Consider the following 24188-nt stretch of genomic DNA (forward strand, 5'->3'; position numbering starts at 1 on the left):
GATATGAGATAGATAGATAGATAGATAGATATGAGATAGATAGATATGAGATAGATAGATATGAGATAGATAGATAGATAGATATGAGATAGATAGATAGATAGATAGATAGATATGAGATAGATAGATATGAGATAGATAGATATGAGATAGATAGATAGATAGATAGATAGATAGATAGATAGATAGATAGATAGATAGATAGATAGATAGATAGATAGATAGATAGATAGATAGATAGATAGATAGATTAGATAGATAATTCCGTGGGTGGATCCACATCTGATATGAGACATGGGGCAGCACTGAGCCCTCTCTCCTGCAGGGAAAGTTGGGGAGTTGTTGGGCAGCTCTCCGGTGTCCAGTACCTGCCCCGGGCAGCTCTCTCATCAGAATGGCCCCTTTGTGTCAGCTCTTTTCTCAGTCTTTTCATTGACAGCAATAAATGTTTAACCATAATACATATACATCAGTCTTCAGGCCGCTCAGATCCTATTCATGGGGCTCAGACCTGGGGGGTGGGGGGAGGGAGCAGCTGTAGACCACTAATCTCCTTTCTTCCAGTGTCATTCACACTCCTTCCCTCCATCCTCCGGAGCCGCAGCCTGTCCTCTGCCTCCCTGACCATCCCCTCCATGAAAAGCTGCAGCCCGGGATGTCACATTGATGTCCTCACAATTCTCCGGGCTGAATGGAGCTGCTGGGGCTGTGCTGGAAATAGAGACGTATTCTGCAGAGGAGGAGGAGGAGGCCGAGGAGGGGGAGCAGCCAGTAATCATCCTGCATCATCAACCCTGCAAAAGAGACTTCAAAAGGGGAAGAATTGACTGTGACCAGAGAAAGGACTCACCCCATTCACCCGGCCGGGCACAGACTCCAAATACACCCCCAACAATGGCCCAATAGAGTCACAGGCTCAATTAATGGTCATGAATATTTAAAGTACTCAGAAAACTGGGGGGGGGGTAATGGGCTTTATAATGGAATTATCTTTATCTAGAAGGCATTGGATATTCATACCAACTGATACATAGCTGCTTAACCAGGGGGCGAGGGCATCACATTATTCTCATTACATGCCCCCCAACATGTCATAGTGATACAGTGATCTCCATCCATCCATCAATCTATCTATCTATCTATCTATCTATCTATCTATCTATCTATCTATCTATCTATCTATCTATCTATCTATCTATCTATCTATCTATCTATCTATCTATCTTTCTATCTCATATCTATCTATCTCATATCTATCTATCTATCTATCTATCTATCTATCTATCTATCTATCTATCTATCTATCTATCTATCTATCTATCTATCTATCTATCTATCTATCTATCTATCTTTCTATCTCATATCTATCTAATATCTCATATCTATCTATCTCATATCTATCTATCTATCTATCTATCTATCTATCTATCTATCTATCTATCTATCTATCTATCTATCTATCTATCTATCTATCTATCTATCTCATATCTATCTATCTATCTCATATCTATCTATCTATCTATCTATCTATCTATCTATCTATCTATCTATCTATCTATCTATCTATCTATCTATCTATCTATCTATCTATCTATCTATCTATCTTTCTATCTCATATCTATCTAATATCTCATATCTATCTATCTCATATCTATCTATCTATCTATCTATCTATCTATCTATCTATCTATCTATCTATCTATCTATCTATCTATCTATCTATCTATCTATCTATCTATCTATCTATCTCATATCTATTTATCTCATATCTATCTATCTCATATCTATCTATCTATCTATTTATCTCATATCTATCTATCTATCTATCTATCTATCTATCTATCTATCTATCTATCTATCTATCTATCTATCTATCTATCTATCTATCTATCTATCTATCTATCTATCTATCTATCTCATATCTATCTATCTCATATCTATTTATCTCATATCTATCTATCTATCTAATTATATGTCTATTATCTATCTATCTATCTTTTTTTCAAAAAACAGGCAGCTCTCAAAAAGTTGTAGCAAAATTAGAAAAGGTGCTTTATTCCATCAATCCAATATAGCAACGTTTCAGCTCTTCAATGCAGCCTTTTTCAAGCTCTATTGAAGAGCTGAAACGTTGCTATATTGGATTGATGAAATAAAGCACCTTTTCTAATTTTGCTACAACTTTTTGAGAGCTGCCTGTTTTTTGAAAAAATATATACCTTGGGAGACTGTGGCTGTATCCCTGGCAGGCTTGCACCCTCATTTTTATGAGACCTGGACTGTGCGGTTGACATTTTTTGTCTATCTATCTATCTATCTATCTATCTATCTATCTATCTATCTATCTATCTATCTATCTATCTATCTATCTATCTATCTATCTATCTATCTCATATCTATTTATCTCATATCTATCTATCTCATATCTATCTATCTATCTATCTGTCTGTCTATCTATCTATCTATCTATCTATCTATCTATCTATCTATCTATCTATCTATCTATCTATCTATCTATCTATCTATCTATCTATCTATCTCATATCTATCTATCTATCTATCTATCTATCTATCTATCTATCTATCTATCTATCTATCTATCTATCTATCTATCTATCTATCTATCTATCTATCTATCTATCGAATCTGAATTACCGGGAGACATTGTTATTCGTTTTCTTTTATCTTTTCTGGATAAATAAAATACTTTGATTCATTACATTTTAATCCATCTTCTGATTTTCGTTTCGGTCTCTGAGAACTTTCTTGTATTTCTGTCCCCAGCTGTTGCTCCGATAATGGCGCAGATTTCAGGTGAATATTCTGCCTCCTTCGGGGGGATTCGTTCATTTGCCGTGAATTTGGTTTTGATTTTATTCCTTCTGAACGAACCTCATTCCGTCTGATGGAGATGATGACGGGGGAGGAGGGGGTGATGGAAATGACGGGGCGCAGGTTATCTTGATACTTCTGATCATACAAAACAAGAATTAGCGAATGCAGCGCGGTTATAAGGGGAGGGGGTCCTGAATAATTTTGGGAATTTTGCATTACATTTTATCCAGATACCGACAAAGATAGAAACGTAAAAACTCGGCTCCTGTAGCGCCTGTCACCCTCCTCCATGTGCATGATGTCTAATATGTATCTGCACGGAAAGAAAGAAAGAAAGAAAGAAAGAAAGAAAGAAAGAAAGAAAAGAGACACTGAAGGAAAGAAAGAAAGAAAAGAAAGAAGACACTGAAGGAAAGAAAGAGTAGGAAGAAAAAGAACAAAAATGGGAAAAAAAATCACAGTAGGAAGAAAAGAGAAAAGAAAAGACGGAAAGAAGGGAAAGAAGGAAGGAAAGGAGACACAAGGAAAGAAATATGGTAGGAAGAAAGAGAACAAACGAGGAAAGAAGAGAGATAGAAGTAAAGAAGGAAGAAAGAAAGGATGGAAGAATCTGCGGAACATGCAGGGACCTTCACCCCTCTTGGATTTGGGGCGAGGGCACAGTTTTGGGGTGGCAGGTGGCTGGATAACGGGTGCTCCTGCGCTGGGCTGTCTCTCCCCTCCTCCTTCTCTCCTCTGCTCTCTCTTGCAGTCTCTCAGGGGAGGAGGGGGCTCTCTCTTTCTCTCTTCTTCTATGGAACAAGTCTATCTTACAACGTCAGGGAGGTCATTAATAACCAATTAGGAGGGTCATTCAGGCCCATATAAAGAGGGAAGGGCTGCTGCCAGGAGGATTGTGGCATAGGCTGCTGCTCCACACTCTGCTGCTGCCAGGAGGATTGTGGCATAGGCTGCTGCACCAGGTGACACTACCACCACCACCAGCCTCACCAGACCCATGATGGGCTCAGTGCTCCCCGCAGAAGCCTTGGTGCTGAAGAGTGGCCTGAAGCAGTCGGGTCTATCCCTGGCAGAGATGATCACCTCGGACATCCTACACAGCTTCCTCTATGGGCGCTGGAGAAACGTCTTGGGGGAGCAGCTGTTTGAGGAGAAGAGTAACCACAGCAGCCCCAAAACCGCCTTCACAGCGGAGGTCCTGGCGCAGTCATTCTCTGGAGGTAAGTGCCCACTATGCCCGGGCTGGCACTACCACCCACCCACCATACACCATACAGATCACAGCCTCCCATCCGCATCTCAGAGTCATAGCGCAACTTTTCTGGCTCTATCAACATTATTAATTGCAAAAGAAAAAAAATGTCGCATTTAGTTTAGTTGTTTTTTTTAAAAAAAAATATTGTGATATTTTTGAATTGATTCATTTTGTAGCATATTTGTGTTTTTTTGTTTGTTTTGCATTGAATGGTGAAGATGCGACTTTTGGATATTTGCCGCAATCACACAACTCCGGCATCTTTTTACTTTTGTTCCCATCAAATTCTCCTCTTTACCAACCAACCCTGAAATCCTCGCTTTTCTCCCAGCATCTCCCCCTGACTTTCCCAGTGTCGCCCCCACTTTCCTCCCCCCACAGTTGAGCAGGGCATGTAATAGAGTCAGACTGGGGAAGAAAAGCTTTTACATTCATTTAGTTAACTTGAGTTTGACCTGAGAAAAAGTTTCCACTTAAACCAACTTAAAAAGAATCCAAAGAAGAAAAAAGTCTCCTATTCTTTAAAATGTCTCAGGTCCTTATTCCTCATTCATCAATCTGTGCCCCATCCAGCTCCCTTGTCCTGGCATCCGTGAAGGGGGAATTATGACTCCCATTATCCTCTATGTTCCTTTCCTAATTGACCATAAAGACTAATTCCATCAGCATTCACTTGATGTCAAGCAGCTAATCTCCCCATTTTGTTGGTGGAATTCCTCCAGCTTTGGAGCAAGTCCTCACTACATGATGCTCCAATGTATCTGCGACAATTTCCATACAGACTAATGAATTTAGAATGAGTCATTTCTTTCTTGTTGGGTTTCATGAATGCCCATCACTTTACCAGTGTGACAAATTGCTGGACGGGTAGATGGGGCACACTATTTAACCTCTGTCTACGCAACAAATAGCCTCAATCTCTCCTATTGTCGCAGGTTCCGTGTTTAATAAAATCCCATTCACTAGCGTTTTTCTCAGAAGTTTGCATTATTTTTATTTATAGTTGCGCAGCATTTGGAGATTTAGCGCAGTTTTTATAAAAGGGAAAAGGACGCAGAGGGTCCGGGCTGCGCCAGATAATTGAGCTATAAATGGATAGAATTAGAATTTAGATTCATCAATCTCGTATATTTCGTTAGGAATTTATACAAATATGCGACTTTAAGATGATAATCGGGAGATTTGGATATAATGTACAATAATCGTGTGATTTGTAGAATTGTAAGAATTATACACATGGTTTGATAGAAATTAAATGCCCGTGAAAAGTCTCTGGAAGGGGATTAAGTGAATGGGATTAAATATATTCATTATCAATCATCTGGATTAGATTCATTTGTCCTCGGGTTTGCTAATCTGCCGCAATATTGTTGTAGGTTTACAGGAGAAATAGCAACAGATATTCTGCGACATTGATGCAAATGTTTCCAATTTAAACTTTGCTAATTACAGGAAAAATGATAAATGATTCGTTGTTATTTGGAGCTGATGATGAAGATTTTCTCGAACTGAATTATTTTAGTTGCGTAACTCCAGTACTCTGGTAATAAACGGATACCTGGAGAGGACTCCACCGGGTAGTAATAAACGGATGCCTGGAGAGGACTCCACCGGGTAGTAATAAACGGATGCCTGGAGAGGACTCCACCGGGTAGTAATAAACGGATGCCTGGAGAGGACTCCACCGGGTAGTAATAAACGGATGCCTGGAGAGGACTCCACCGGGTAGTAATAAACGGATGCCTGGAGAGGACTCCACCGGGTAGTAATAAACGGATGCCTGGAGAGGACTCCACCGGGTATTTAAGGGTCTCATCCGCCCCCAGATATCGGGGTGCAGAATGTGTAGATAGGGACAATTTGATGATTTCGGTAACAAGATGCAATACATGCGACATTATTGTTTCCGAATTATTGGAGTATAAATTGTCGCTGGTGGGCGCTCTAGGAAGCCCCGGGGTCGTATATGGAAAGTTCTCCTGAGTAAAGTCCTTGTCATCTCTGGATGTTGTGCTGCAGAGTAACTTCCAGTGCGTCATTTGATCCTGGTTGTGTAAAGTTCTCCTGCTTAGGGTTGCGCCTTTTTCTTCCAGAAGTTCAGAAGCTCTCCAGCCTGGTGTTGCCCACAGAAGTCATCATTGCCCAGAGCTCCATCCCTGGTGAAGGTTTAGGGATCTTCTCCAAGACTTGGATCAAAGCTGGGACTGAGATGGGACCTTTTACCGGCAGAGTCATCTCTCCTGAGCATGTGGACCTGTGCAAGAACAACAACCTGATGTGGGAGGTGAGTAGTCATCATCCTCACAGGTGCAGGATCTGCAGGGTGGGGGCTCAGATAAGATCTGATGATAAATCCCCCCCCCCCCAGGGGAGGAACTAATTGAATGAGATGAACTGGATCCGAGAGATTAATGGCGTCCATTCATGTCCAGCGGCTCCATTGTCTGGGACGTCAGGGCAATTGGCTGAAATTGACCCTTTGGATGTCAATAATAAGAGTGAGGGGGAACTGCCCCCTCCCCATTGTCTGTAGAGCAGTGTCCTGGAACCTGTGACACTACAACTCCCAGCATGGCATGTGGTATTCTTGTAGTGTCACCACAGCTGGAGGGCCTTGTAGTATAAGGAGGGGAGGGGGCTGCAGCACCTTCATCAATGACTCCAATTACCTCCAGTCATCTCATGGGTCATAGAGCGGTGATCAACAATTACCCAACACAATGACCAGGGGGCAAGAGAAGAGGAAGCCGGGGACTGACAGGGGATAGATAGATAGATAGATAGATAGATAGATAGATAGATAGATAGATAGATAGATAGATATGAGAGATAGATAGATAGATATGAGATAGATAGATAGATATGAGATAGATAGATAGATAGATAGATAGATAGATAGATAGATAGATAGATAGATAGATAGATAGATATGAGATAGATAGATAGATAGATATGAGATAGATAGATATGAGATAGATAGATAGATAGATAGATATTATTAATGTGTCCATTATCACATTATTAACCCCTTGTTGTTTCTATTCCCAGGTCTTTAATGAAGACAGCACTGTGCGCTATTTTATTGATGCCAGCCAGGAAGACCACCGTAGTTGGATGACTTACATCAAATGTGCCCGCAACGAGCAGGAACAGAATCTGGAAGTGGTTCAGATCGGGAACAGTATCTTCTACAAGGCCATTGAGGTAATACTCTCATCATCTACCATACACACCTCAGCACAGGTCCATCCAAAACCCAGTGCAGAAGATTCACATCTCTGCAGGAAGATGGCGCTGCGGAGCAGGGAGTTGTAGTCTGTAGGGAATCTTGACCTATTGATGGCCAATCGACATCATCAAAGGGCAATAACTCAGGGTGACCACTAAGAATCCTTCACTGATGAAATCATCAAAGGGCAATAACTCAGGGTAACCACTAAGAATCCTCCACTGATGACATCATGAAAGGGCAATAACTCAGGGTGACCACTAAGAATCCTTCACTGATGACATCATCAAAGGGCAATAACTCAGGGTGACTACTAAGAAACCTTCACTGATGACATCATGAAAGGGCAATAACTCAGGGTGACCACTAAGAATCCTTCACTGATGACATCATGAAAGGGCAATAACTCAGGGTGACCACTAAGAATCCTTCACTGATGAAATCATCAAAGGGCAATAACTCAGGGTAACCACTAAGAATCCTTCACTGATGACATCATCAAAGGGCAATAACTCAGGGTGACCACTAAGAACCCTTAACTGATGACATCATCAAAGGGCAATAACTCAGGGTGACCACTAAGAACCCTTAACTGATGACATCATCAAAGGGCAATAACTCAGGGTGACTACTAAGAAACCTTCACTGATGACATCATGAAAGGGCAATAACTCAGGGTGACCACTAAGAATCCTTCACTGATGACATCATGAAAGGGCAATAACTCAGGGTGACCACTAAGAATCCTTCACTGATGAAATCATCAAAGGGCAATAACTCAGGGTAACCACTAAGAATCCTTCACTGATGACATCATCAAAGGGCAATAACTCAGGGTGACCACTAAGAACCCTTAACTGATGACATCATCAAAGGGCAATAACTCAGGGTGACCACTAAGAATCCTTCACTGATGACATCATCAAAGGGGCATAACTCAGGGTAAGCACTAAGAATCCTCCACTGATGACATCATGAAAGGGCAATAACTCAGGGTGACCACTAAGAAACCTTCACTGATGACATCATGTAAGGGCAATAACTCAGGGCGACCACTAAGAATCCTTTACTGATGACATCATCAGACAACTTACCAAACACTTGTTCTCCATGAGATGGAGGAAGGAATACTCTGGAATTCATTCTATAATAAGGTTGAATGTTACCCTCGGCGCCCTCCTCAGCTCACCACCGGACAGTGCAGTCATTTCACATAATATCTAGAACATTCTAGAACCAGGTTCACATTGGTTGAAGTTGACTTTATACATGGAGCTGTTTCAGGTAGTGTTTCTAGATCGTTGTAGGGTTCACTTTAAATGCCCCTGGGGCCCCTTCTTCAGCTAATATCCGGAACATTGTGTGCGTCATGGCCCACCCCACCTTGAGGGCTGTATCGGCCCCCGGTGATCGCTAGTTATCAGCTGTAACAATAGGACCCGCGGGTATTTCCATGGCGCAGCGGGACGGGTCACTCTTCTCTTCTAACAGGAAATCAATTTTCTGTCTAACAAATGGCAGGTTACGCGGGCGCGTGGCGACGTTTCCCGACGTCTTCTCCATACACCGCCGTCTGTAAACATCAGTTACTTAATAGAAGATTCTCCGCAGCCGGATATTTCTTGATTTGCTTTTGACAGGCGATGTCATTTTTTTTTTTGGGAGGGGGAGGGGCGGATGTAACCTCGTTGGTTCTTAACTTCCCATACAAAAGGCTGGTGGTGGGATCACAGACCCCGTAGACTCGGCACATCCCGCACTCCACGCCCCGATGTGCTAGGCTCAAGGTCAACGCTCTGCTGTATTGTTTCGGAGCCGACGTAAGACACACAAACGCCCGACGCGGCGCGCTCCCCATTCATCGCCCGTATCTCTGGTTTGTTATTTTAATTGGAGAATGTTAAATATCCGTCTATTCTGCCAAGTCCTTGGTATCCAAGGAGCTCAACACCGGGCGTCAAAGGAGACACAGGAGGGGCACCGGGGCACAGACTCCACAAAGATAACGGACAGAGGCGGAGGCGCTAACAGGAGACACCTCTGCTGGGGGAGGGGGGACATCACAATCCGCAGGTCTAGATGACCAAGATTGTTCATTCCTTTAGGTCATCCCACATTAGACCCCCCCACCAAATAATATCCACCTATTAGGGACACAATGTAAAATCTATTGTACCCTGTTATCAGCCTTTTCGACCAGAGAGGGGCCGACTCTAGTGTAAGATGAGTGACAGCGACTGTAGAACCCTCCCTGCCCCCATGACAACTACTGTATGTCACACATCTCCGGTGCCGAGAATCTCGAGAGACATTACATCATATGTGTGACTGATATCAGCCGCTCCTCTTATATCACTCCAGTACTATTATATCCTCCAGAGACATTACATCATATGTGTGACTGATATCAGCCGCTCCTCTTATATCACTCCAGCACTATTATATCCTCCAGAGACATTACATCATATGTGACGGATATCAGCCGCTCCTCTTATATCACTCCAGCACTATTCTATCCTCCAGAGACATTACATCATATGTGTGACTGATATCAGCCGCTCCTCTTATAACACTCCAGTACTATTATATCCTCCAGAGACACTACATCATATGTGTGACTGATATCAGCCGCTCCTCTTATATCACTCCAGCACTATTATATCCTCCAGAGACATTACATCATATGTGTGACTGATATCAGCCGCTCCTCTTATATCACTCCAGCACTATTATATCCTCCAGAGACATTACATCATATGTGTGACTGATATCAGCCGCTCCTCTTATAACACTCCAGCACTATTATATCCTCCAGAGACATTACATCATATATGTGACTGATATCAGCCGCTCCTCTTATAACACTCCAGTACTATTATATCCTCCAGAGACATTACATCATATATGTGACTGATATCAGCCTCTCCTCTTATATCACTCCAGTACTATTATATCCTCCAGAGACATTACATCATATGTGACTGATATCAGCCGCTCCTCTTATATCACTCCAGTACTATTATATCCTCCAGAGACATTACATCATATGTGTGACTGATATCAGCCGCTCCTCTTATATCACTCCAGTACTATTATATCCTCCAGAGACATTACATCATATGTGACTGATATCAGCTGCTCCTCTTATATCACTCCAGCACTATTATATCCTCCAGAGACATTACATCATATGTGTGACTGATATCAGCCGCTCCTCTTATATCACTCCAGCACTATTATATCCTCCAGAGACATTACATCATATGTGTGACTGATATCAGCCGCTCCTCTTATATCACTCCAGTACTATTATATCCTCCAGAGACATTACATCATATGTGACTGATATCAGCCGCTCCTCTTATATCACTCCAGCACTATTATATCCTCCAGAGACATTACATCATATGTGACTGATATCAGCCGCTCCTCTTATAACACTCCAGCACTATTATATCCTCCAGAGACATTACATCATATGTGACTGATATCAGCCGCTCCTCTTATATCACTCCAGCACTATTATATCCTCCAGAGACATTACATCATATGTGTGACTGATATCAGCCGCTCCTCTTATAACACTCCAGCACTATTATATCCTCCAGAGACATTACATCATATGTGACTGATATCAGCCGCTCCTCTTATATCACTCCAGCACTATTATATCCTCCAGAGACATTACATCATATGTGACTGATATCAGCCGCTCCTCTTATATCACTCCAGTACTATTATATCCTCCAGAGACATTACATCATATGTGTGACTGATATCAGCCGCTCCTCTTATAACACTCCAGCACTATTATATCCTCCAGAGACATTACATCATATGTGTGACTGATATCAGCCGCTCCTCTTATATCACTCCAGCACTATTATATCCTCCAGAGACATTACATCATATGTGTGACTGATATCAGCCGCTCCTCTTATATCACTCCAGTACTATTATATCCTCCAGAGACATTACATCATATGTGACTGATATCAGCCGCTCCTCTTATAACACTCCAGTACTATTATATCCTCCAGAGACATTACATCATATGTGACTGATATCAGCCGCTCCTCTTATATCACTCCAGCACTATTATATCCTCCAGAGGCATTACATCATATATGTGACTGATATCAGCCGCTCCTCTTATATCACTCCAGTACTATTATATCCTCCAGAGACATTACATCATATGTGACTGATATCAGCCGCTCCTCTTATATCACTCCAGTACTATTATATCCTCCAGAGACATTACATCATATGTGACTGATATCAGCCGCTCCTCTTATATCACTCCAGTACTATTATATCCTCCAGAGACATTACATCATATGTGACTGATATCAGCCGCTCCTCTTATATCACTCCAGTACTATTATATCCTCCAGAGACATTACATCATATGTGACTCATATCAGCCGCTCCTCTTATAACACTCCAGTACTATTATATCCTCCAGAGACATTACATCATATGTGTGACTGATATCAGCCGCTCCTCTTATATCACTCCAGTACTATTATATCCTCCAGAGACATTACATCATATGTGACTGATATCAGCCGCTCCTCTTATAACACTCCAGCACTATTATATCCTCCAGAGAGATTACATCATATGTGTGACTGATATCAGCCACTCCTCTTATATTACTCCAGCACTATTATATCCTCCAGAGACATTACATCATATGTGTGACTGATATCAGCCGCTCCTCTTATATCACTCCAGCACTATTATATCCTCCAGAGACATTACATCATATATGTGACTGATATCAGCCGCTCCTCTTATATCACTCCAGTACTATTATATCCTCCAGAGACATTACATCATATGTGACTGATATCAGCCGCTCCTCTTATAACACTCCAGCACTATTATATCCTCCAGAGGCATTACATCATATATGTGACTGATATCAGCCGCTCCTCTTATATAACTCCAGTACTATTATATCCTCCAGAGACATTACATCATATATGTGACTGATATCAGCTGCTCCTCTTATAACACTCCAGCACTATTATATCCTCCAGAGACATTACATCATATGTGACTGATATCAGCCGCTCCTCTTATATCACTCCAGTACTATTATATCCTCCAGAGACATTACATCATATGTGTGACTGATATCAGCCGCTCCTCTTATAACACTCCAGTACTATTATATCCTCCAGAGACATTACATCATATGTGACTGATATCAGCCGCTCCCCTTATATCACTCCAGTACTATTATATCCTCCAGAGACATTACATCATATGTGTGACTGATATCAGCCGCTCCTCTTATAACACTCCAGTACTATTATATCCTCCAGAAACATTACATCATATGTGTGACTGATATCAGCCGCTCCTCTTATATCACTCCAGTGCTATTATATCCTCCAGAGACATTACATTATATGTGACTGATATCAGCCGCTCCTCTTATATCACTCCAGCACTATTATATCCTCCAGAGACATTACATCATATATATGACTGATATCAGCCGCTCCTCTTATATCACTCCAGCACTATTATATCCTCCAGAGACATTACAACATATGTGACTGATATCAGCCGCTCCTCTTATATCACTCCAGCACTATTATATCCTCCAGAGACATTACATCATATGTGACTGATATCAGCCGCTCCTCTTATATCACTCCAGTACTATTATATCCTCCAGACATTACATCATATGTGACTGATATCAGCCGCTCCTCTTATATCACTCCAGTACTATTATATCCTCCAGAGACATTACATCATATGTGACTGATATCAGCCGCTCCTCTTATAACACTCCAGCACTATTATATCCTCCAGAGACATTACATCATATATGTGACTGATATCAGCCGCTCCTCTTATATCACTCCAGTACTATTATATCCTCCAGAGACATTACATCATATGTGTGACTGATATCAGCCGCTCCTCTTTATATAACTCCAGTACTATTATATCCTCCAGACATTACATCATATGTGACTGATATCAGCCGCTCCTCTTATATCACTCCAGTACTATTATATCCTCCAGAGACATTACATCATATGTGTGACTGATATCAGCCGCTCCTCTTATATCACTCCAGTACTATTATATCCTCCAGACATTACATCATATGTGACTGATATCAGCCGCTCCTCTTATAACACTCCAGTACTATTATATCCTCCAGAGACATTACATCATATGTGACTGATATCAGCCGCTCCTCTTATATCACTCCAGCACTATTATATCCTCCAGAGACATTACATCATATGTGACTGATATCAGCCGCTCCTCTTATATCACTCCAGCACTATTATATCCTCCAGAGACATTACATCATATGTGTGACTGATATCAGCCGCTCCTCTTATAACACTCCAGCACTATTATATCCTCCAGAGACATTACATCATATGTGTGACTGATATCAGCCGCTCCTCTTATATCACTCCAGCACTATTATATCCTCCAGAGACATTACATCATATGTGTGACTGATATCAGCCGCTCCTCTTATATCACTCCAGTACTATTATATCCTCCAGAGACATTACATCATATGTGACTGATATCAGCCGCTCCTCTTATAACACTCCAGTACTATTATATCCTCCAGAGACATTACATCATATGTGACTGATATCAGCCGCTCCTCTTATATCACTCCAGCACTATTATATCCTCCAGACATTACATCATATGTGTGACTGATATCAGCCGCTCCTCTTATAACACTCCAGTACTATTATATCCTCCAGAGACATTACATCATATGTGACTGATATCAGCCGCTCCTCTTATATCACTCCAGCACTATTATATCCTCCAGACATTACATCATATGTGTGACTGATATCAGCCGCTCCTCTTATATCACTCCAGCACTATTATATCCTCCAGAGGCATTACATCATATATGTGACTGATATCAGCCGCTCCTCTTATATCACTCCAGTACTATTATATCCTCCAGAGACATTACATCATATGTGACTGATATCAGCCGCTCCTCTTATATCACTCCAGTACTATTATATCCTCCAGAGACATTACATCATATGTGACTGATATCAGCCGCTCCTCTTATATCACTCCAGTACTATTATATCCTCCAGAGACATTACATCATATGTGTGACTGATATCAGCCGCTCCTCTTATATCACTCCAGTACTATTATATCCTCCAGAGACATTACATCATATGTGACTGATATCAGCCGCTCCTCTTATATCACTCCAGTACTATTATATCCTCCAGAGACATTACATCATATGTGACTCATATCAGCCGCTCCTCTTATAACACTCCAGTACTATTATATCCTCCAGAGACATTACATCATATGTGTGACTGATATCAGCCGCTCCTCTTATATCACTCCAGTACTATTATATCCTCCAGAGACATTACATCATATGTGACTGATATCAGCCGCTCCTCTTATAACACTCCAGCACTATTATATCCTCCAGAGACATTACATCATATGTGTGACTGATATCAGCCACTCCTCTTATATTACTCCAGCACTATTATATCCTCCAGAGACATTACATCATATGTGTGACTGATATCAGCCGCTCCTCTTATATCACTCCAGCACTATTATATCCTCCAGAGACATTACATCATATATGTGACTGATATCAGCCGCTCCTCTTATATAACTCCAGTACTATTATATCCTCCAGAGACATTACATCATATATGTGACTGATATCAGCCGCTCCTCTTATAACACTCCAGCACTATTATATCCTCCAGAGACATTACATCATATGTGACTGATATCAGCCGCTCCTCTTATATCACTCCAGTACTATTATATCCTCCAGAGACATTACATCATATGTGTGACTGATATCAGCCGCTCCTCTTATAACACTCCAGTACTATTATATCCTCCAGAGACATTACATCATATGTGACTGATATCAGCCGCTCCCCTTATATCACTCCAGTACTATTATATCCTCCAGAGACATTACATCATATGTGTGACTGATATCAGCCGCTCCTCTTATAACACTCCAGTACTATTATATCCTCCAGAAACATTACATCATATGTGTGACTGATATCAGCCGCTCCTCTTATATCACTCCAGTGCTATTATATCCTCCAGAGACATTACATTATATGTGACTGATATCAGCCGCTCCTCTTATATCACTCCAGTACTATTATATCCTCCAGAGACATTACATCATATGTGACTCATATCAGCCGCTCCTCTTATAACACTCCAGTACTATTATATCCTCCAGAGACATTACATCATATGTGTGACTGATATCAGCCGCTCCTCTTATATCACTCCAGTACTATTATATCCTCCAGAGACATTACATCATATGTGACTGATATCAGCCGCTCCTCTTATAACACTCCAGCACTATTATATCCTCCAGAGACATTACATCATATGTGTGACTGATATCAGCCACTCCTCTTATATTACTCCAGCACTATTATATCCTCCAGAGACATTACATCATATGTGTGACTGATATCAGCCGCTCCTCTTATATCACTCCAGCACTATTATATCCTCCAGAGACATTACATCATATGTGTGACTGATATCAGCCGCTCCTCTTATATCACTCCAGTACTATTATATCCTCCAGAGACATTACATCATATGTGACTGATATCAGCCGCTCCTCTTATATCACTCCAGCACTATTATATCCTCCAGAGACATTACATCATATGTGACTGATATCAGCCGCTCCTCTTATAACACTCCAGCACTATTATATCCTCCAGAGACATTACATCATATGTGACTGATATCAGCCGCTCCTCTTATATCACTCCAGCACTATTATATCCTCCAGAGACATTACATCATATGTGTGACTGATATCAGCCGCTCCTCTTATAACACTCCAGCACTATTATATCCTCCAGAGACATTACATCATATGTGACTGATATCAGCCGCTCCTCTTATATCACTCCAGCACTATTATATCCTCCAGAGACATTACATCATATGTGACTGATATCAGCCGCTCCTCTTATATCACTCCAGTACTATTATATCCTCCAGAGACATTACATCATATGTGTGACTGATATCAGCCGCTCCTCTTATAACACTCCAGCACTATTATATCCTCCAGAGACATTACATCATATGTGTGACTGATATCAGCCGCTCCTCTTATATCACTCCAGCACTATTATATCCTCCAGAGACATTACATCATATGTGTGACTGATATCAGCCGCTCCTCTTATATCACTCCAGTACTATTATATCCTCCAGAGACATTACATCATATGTGACTGATATCAGCCGCTCCTCTTATAACACTCCAGTACTATTATATCCTCCAGAGACATTACATCATATGTGACTGATATCAGCCGCTCCTCTTATATCACTCCAGCACTATTATATCCTCCAGAGGCATTACATCATATATGTGACTGATATCAGCCGCTCCTCTTATATCACTCCAGTACTATTATATCCTCCAGAGACATTACATCATATGTGACTGATATCAGCCGCTCCTCTTATATCACTCCAGTACTATTATATCCTCCAGAGACATTACATCATATGTGACTGATATCAGCCGCTCCTCTTATATCACTCCAGTACTATTATATCCTCCAGAGACATTACATCATATGTGTGACTGATATCAGCCGCTCCTCTTATATCACTCCAGTACTATTATATCCTCCAGAGACATTACATCATATGTGACTGATATCAGCCGCTCCTCTTATATCACTCCAGTACTATTATATCCTCCAGAGACATTACATCATATGTGACTCATATCAGCCGCTCCTCTTATAACACTCCAGTACTATTATATCCTCCAGAGACATTACATCATATGTGTGACTGATATCAGCCGCTCCTCTTATATCACTCCAGTACTATTATATCCTCCAGAGACATTACATCATATGTGACTGATATCAGCCGCTCCTCTTATAACACTCCAGCACTATTATATCCTCCAGAGAGATTACATCATATGTGTGACTGATATCAGCCACTCCTCTTATATTACTCCAGCACTATTATATCCTCCAGAGACATTACATCATATGTGTGACTGATATCAGCCGCTCCTCTTATATCACTCCAGCACTATTATATCCTCCAGAGACATTACATCATATATGTGACTGATATCAGCCGCTCCTCTTATATCACTCCAGTACTATTATATCCTCCAGAGACATTACATCATATGTGACTGATATCAGCCGCTCCTCTTATAACACTCCAGCACTATTATATCCTCCAGAGGCATTACATCATATATGTGACTGATATCAGCCGCTCCTCTTATATAACTCCAGTACTATTATATCCTCCAGAGACATTACATCATATATGTGACTGATATCAGCTGCTCCTCTTATAACACTCCAGCACTATTATATCCTCCAGAGACATTACATCATATGTGACTGATATCAGCCGCTCCTCTTATATCACTCCAGTACTATTATATCCTCCAGAGACATTACATCATATGTGTGACTGATATCAGCCGCTCCTCTTATAACACTCCAGTACTATTATATCCTCCAGAGACATTACATCATATGTGACTGATATCAGCCGCTCCCCTTATATCACTCCAGTACTATTATATCCTCCAGAGACATTACATCATATGTGTGACTGATATCAGCCGCTCCTCTTATAACACTCCAGTACTATTATATCCTCCAGAAACATTACATCATATGTGTGACTGATATCAGCCGCTCCTCTTATATCACTCCAGTGCTATTATATCCTCCAGAGACATTACATTATATGTGACTGATATCAGCCGCTCCTCTTATATCACTCCAGCACTATTATATCCTCCAGAGACATTACATCATATATATGACTGATATCAGCCGCTCCTCTTATATCACTCCAGCACTATTATATCCTCCAGAGACATTACAACATATGTGACTGATATCAGCCGCTCCTCTTATATCACTCCAGCACTATTATATCCTCCAGAGACATTACATCATATGTGACTGATATCAGCCGCTCCTCTTATATCACTCCAGTACTATTATATCCTCCAGACATTACATCATATGTGACTGATATCAGCCGCTCCTCTTATATCACTCCAGTACTATTATATCCTCCAGAGACATTACATCATATGTGACTGATATCAGCCGCTCCTCTTATAACACTCCAGCACTATTATATCCTCCAGAGACATTACATCATATATGTGACTGATATCAGCCGCTCCTCTTATATCACTCCAGTACTATTATATCCTCCAGAGACATTACATCATATGTGTGACTGATATCAGCCGCTCCTCTTTATATAACTCCAGTACTATTATATCCTCCAGACATTACATCATATGTGACTGATATCAGCCGCTCCTCTTATATCACTCCAGTACTATTATATCCTCCAGAGACATTACATCATATGTGTGACTGATATCAGCCGCTCCTCTTATATCACTCCAGTACTATTATATCCTCCAGACATTACATCATATGTGACTGATATCAGCCGCTCCTCTTATAACACTCCAGTACTATTATATCCTCCAGAGACATTACATCATATGTGACTGATATCAGCCGCTCCTCTTATATCACTCCAGCACTATTATATCCTCCAGAGACATTACATCATATGTGACTGATATCAGCCGCTCCTCTTATATCACTCCAGCACTATTATATCCTCCAGAGACATTACATCATATGTGTGACTGATATCAGCCGCTCCTCTTATAACACTCCAGCACTATTATATCCTCCAGAGACATTACATCATATGTGTGACTGATATCAGCCGCTCCTCTTATATCACTCCAGCACTATTATATCCTCCAGAGACATTACATCATATGTGTGACTGATATCAGCCGCTCCTCTTATATCACTCCAGTACTATTATATCCTCCAGAGACATTACATCATATGTGACTGATATCAGCCGCTCCTCTTATAACACTCCAGTACTATTATATCCTCCAGAGACATTACATCATATGTGACTGATATCAGCCGCTCCTCTTATATCACTCCAGCACTATTATATCCTCCAGACATTACATCATATGTGTGACTGATATCAGCCGCTCCTCTTATAACACTCCAGTACTATTATATCCTCCAGAGACATTACATCATATGTGACTGATATCAGCCGCTCCTCTTATATCACTCCAGCACTATTATATCCTCCAGACATTACATCATATGTGTGACTGATATCAGCCGCTCCTCTTATATCACTCCAGCACTATTATATCCTCCAGAGGCATTACATCATATATGTGACTGATATCAGCCGCTCCTCTTATATCACTCCAGTACTATTATATCCTCCAGAGACATTACATCATATGTGACTGATATCAGCCGCTCCTCTTATATCACTCCAGTACTATTATATCCTCCAGAGACATTACATCATATGTGACTGATATCAGCCGCTCCTCTTATATCACTCCAGTACTATTATATCCTCCAGAGACATTACATCATATGTGTGACTGATATCAGCCGCTCCTCTTATATCACTCCAGTACTATTATATCCTCCAGAGACATTACATCATATGTGACTGATATCAGCCGCTCCTCTTATATCACTCCAGTACTATTATATCCTCCAGAGACATTACATCATATGTGACTCATATCAGCCGCTCCTCTTATAACACTCCAGTACTATTATATCCTCCAGAGACATTACATCATATGTGTGACTGATATCAGCCGCTCCTCTTATATCACTCCAGTACTATTATATCCTCCAGAGACATTACATCATATGTGACTGATATCAGCCGCTCCTCTTATAACACTCCAGCACTATTATATCCTCCAGAGACATTACATCATATGTGTGACTGATATCAGCCACTCCTCTTATATTACTCCAGCACTATTATATCCTCCAGAGACATTACATCATATGTGTGACTGATATCAGCCGCTCCTCTTATATCACTCCAGCACTATTATATCCTCCAGAGACATTACATCATATATGTGACTGATATCAGCCGCTCCTCTTATATAACTCCAGTACTATTATATCCTCCAGAGACATTACATCATATATGTGACTGATATCAGCCGCTCCTCTTATAACACTCCAGCACTATTATATCCTCCAGAGACATTACATCATATGTGACTGATATCAGCCGCTCCTCTTATATCACTCCAGTACTATTATATCCTCCAGAGACATTACATCATATGTGTGACTGATATCAGCCGCTCCTCTTATAACACTCCAGTACTATTATATCCTCCAGAGACATTACATCATATGTGACTGATATCAGCCGCTCCCCTTATATCACTCCAGTACTATTATATCCTCCAGAGACATTACATCATATGTGTGACTGATATCAGCCGCTCCTCTTATAACACTCCAGTACTATTATATCCTCCAGAAACATTACATCATATGTGTGACTGATATCAGCCGCTCCTCTTATATCACTCCAGTGCTATTATATCCTCCAGAGACATTACATTATATGTGACTGATATCAGCCGCTCCTCTTATATCACTCCAGTACTATTATATCCTCCAGAGACATTACATCATATGTGACTCATATCAGCCGCTCCTCTTATAACACTCCAGTACTATTATATCCTCCAGAGACATTACATCATATGTGTGACTGATATCAGCCGCTCCTCTTATATCACTCCAGTACTATTATATCCTCCAGAGACATTACATCATATGTGACTGATATCAGCCGCTCCTCTTATAACACTCCAGCACTATTATATCCTCCAGAGACATTACATCATATGTGTGACTGATATCAGCCACTCCTCTTATATTACTCCAGCACTATTATATCCTCCAGAGACATTACATCATATGTGTGACTGATATCAGCCGCTCCTCTTATATCACTCCAGCACTATTATATCCTCCAGAGACATTACATCATATATGTGACTGATATCAGCCGCTCCTCTTATATAACTCCAGTACTATTATATCCTCCAGAGACATTACATCATATATGTGACTGATATCAGCCGCTCCTCTTATAACACTCCAGCACTATTATATCCTCCAGAGACATTACATCATATGTGACTGATATCAGCCGCTCCTCTTATATCACTCCAGTACTATTATATCCTCCAGAGACATTACATCATATGTGTGACTGATATCAGCCGCTCCTCTTATAACACTCCAGTACTATTATATCCTCCAGAGACATTACATCATATGTGACTGATATCAGCCGCTCCCCTTATATCACTCCAGTACTATTATATCCTCCAGAGACATTACATCATATGTGTGACTGATATCAGCCGCTCCTCTTATAACACTCCAGTACTATTATATCCTCCAGAAACATTACATCATATGTGTGACTGATATCAGCCGCTCCTCTTATATCACTCCAGTGCTATTATATCCTCCAGAGACATTACATTATATGTGACTGATATCAGCCGCTCCTCTTATATCACTCCAGCACTATTATATCCTCCAGAGACATTACATCATATATATGACTGATATCAGCCGCTCCTCTTATATCACTCCAGCACTATTATATCCTCCAGAGACATTACAACATATGTGACTGATATCAGCCGCTCCTCTTATATCACTCCAGCACTATTATATCCTCCAGAGACATTACATCATATGTGACTGATATCAGCCGCTCCTCTTATATCACTCCAGTACTATTATATCCTCCAGACATTACATCATATGTGACTGATATCAGCCGCTCCTCTTATATCACTCCAGTACTATTATATCCTCCAGAGACATTACATCATATGTGACTGATATCAGCCGCTCCTCTTATAACACTCCAGCACTATTATATCCTCCAGAGACATTACATCATATATGTGACTGATATCAGCCGCTCCTCTTATATCACTCCAGTACTATTATATCCTCCAGAGACATTACATCATATGTGTGACTGATATCAGCCGCTCCTCTTTATATAACTCCAGTACTATTATATCCTCCAGACATTACATCATATGTGACTGATATCAGCCGCTCCTCTTATATCACTCCAGTACTATTATATCCTCCAGAGACATTACATCATATGTGTGACTGATATCAGCCGCTCCTCTTATATCACTCCAGTACTATTATATCCTCCAGACATTACATCATATGTGACTGATATCAGCCGCTCCTCTTATAACACTCCAGTACTATTATATCCTCCAGAGACATTACATCATATGTGACTGATATCAGCCGCTCCTCTTATAACACTCCAGTACTATTATATCCTCCAGAGACATTACATCATATGTGACGGATATCAGCCGCTCCTCTTATATCACTCCAGCACTATTATATCCTCCAGAGACATTACACCATATGTGACTGATATCAGCCACTCCTCTTATATCACTCAAGCACTATTATATCCTCCAGAGACATTACATCATATGTGACTGATATCAGCCGCTCCTCTTATAACACTCCAGCACTATTATATCCTCCAGAGATATTACATCATATGTGTGACTGATATCAGCCGCTCCTCTTATAACACTCCAGTACTATTATATCCTCCAGAGACATTACATCATATGTGACTGATATCAGCCGCTCCTCTTATATCACTCCAGCACTATTATATCCTCCAGAGACATTACATCATATGTGTGACTGATATCAGCCACTCCTCTTATATCACTCCAGTACTATTATATCCTCCAGAGACATTACATCATATGTGTGACTGATATCAGCCGCTCCTCTTATAACACTCCAGCACTATTATATCCTCCAGAGACATTACATCATATGTGTGACTGATATCAGCCGCTCCTCTTATAACACTCCAGTACTATTATATCCTCCAGAGACATTACATCATATGTGACTGATATCAGCCGCTCCTCTTATATCACTCCAGCACTATTATATCCTCCAGAGACATTACATCATATGTGACTGATATCAGCCGCTCCTCTTATATCACTCCAGCACTATTATATCCTCCAGAGACATTACATCATATGTGTGACTGATATCAGCCGCTCCTCTTATAACACTCCAGCACTATTATATCCTCCAGAGACATTACATCATATGTGACTGATATCAGCCGCTCCTCTTATATCACTCCAGTACTATTATATCCTCCAGAGACATTACATCATATGTGTGACTGATATCAGCCGCTCCTCTTATAACAGTCCAGCACTATTATATCCTCCAGAGACATTACATCATATGTGTGACTGATATCAGCCGCTCCTCTTATATCACTCCAGTACTATTATATCCTCCAGAGACATTACATCATATGTGTGACTGATATCAGCCGCTCCTCTTATAACACTCCAGCACTATTATATCCTCCAGAGACATTACATCATATGTGTGACTGATATCAGCCGCTCCTCTTATAACACTCCAGCACTATTATATCCTCCAGAGACATTACATCATATATGTGACTGATATCAGCCGCTCCTCTTATATCACTCCAGTACTATTATATCCTCCAGAGACATTACATCATATGTGTGACTGATATCAGCCGCTCCTCTTATATCACTCCAGTACTATTATATCCTCCAGAGACATTACATCATATGTGACTGATATCAGCCGCTCCTCTTATAACACTCCAGCACTATTATATCCTCCAGAGACATTACATCATATGTGTGACTGATATCAGCCGCTCCTCTTATAACACTCCAGCACTATTATATCCTCCAGAGACATTACTTCATATGTGACTGATATCAGCCGCTCCTCTTATATCACTCCAGCACTATTATATCCTCCAGAGACATTACATCATATGTGACTGATATCAGCC

General features: G+C 40.8%; 1 protein-coding gene across 2 annotated transcripts in view; it reads left to right on the forward strand.

The window, feature by feature from the left end:
- The first annotated feature begins 3596 nt into the window (after nt 1-3596).
- Nucleotides 3597-24188, forward strand: part of LOC142700538 (PR domain zinc finger protein 12) — a 29408-nt gene continuing 8816 nt past the window's right edge. The window contains exons 1-3 of one of the 2 annotated variants that reach the window (XM_075848114.1): nt 3597-4055; nt 6187-6374; nt 7139-7294. In XM_075848114.1, the coding sequence (XP_075704229.1) occupies nt 3833-4055; nt 6187-6374; nt 7139-7294 (567 nt within the window). In that variant the 5' untranslated portion in view covers nt 3597-3832. Of the gene's footprint in view, nt 4056-6183; nt 6375-7138; nt 7295-24188 lie in introns of both variants that reach the window. The other variant, XM_075848113.1, reaches the window with a different exon arrangement.

This window comes from Rhinoderma darwinii, unplaced genomic scaffold (assembly GCF_050947455.1).
Source record: "Rhinoderma darwinii isolate aRhiDar2 unplaced genomic scaffold, aRhiDar2.hap1 Scaffold_1890, whole genome shotgun sequence".
NCBI classification, from domain to species: Eukaryota; Metazoa; Chordata; class Amphibia; order Anura; family Rhinodermatidae; genus Rhinoderma; species Rhinoderma darwinii.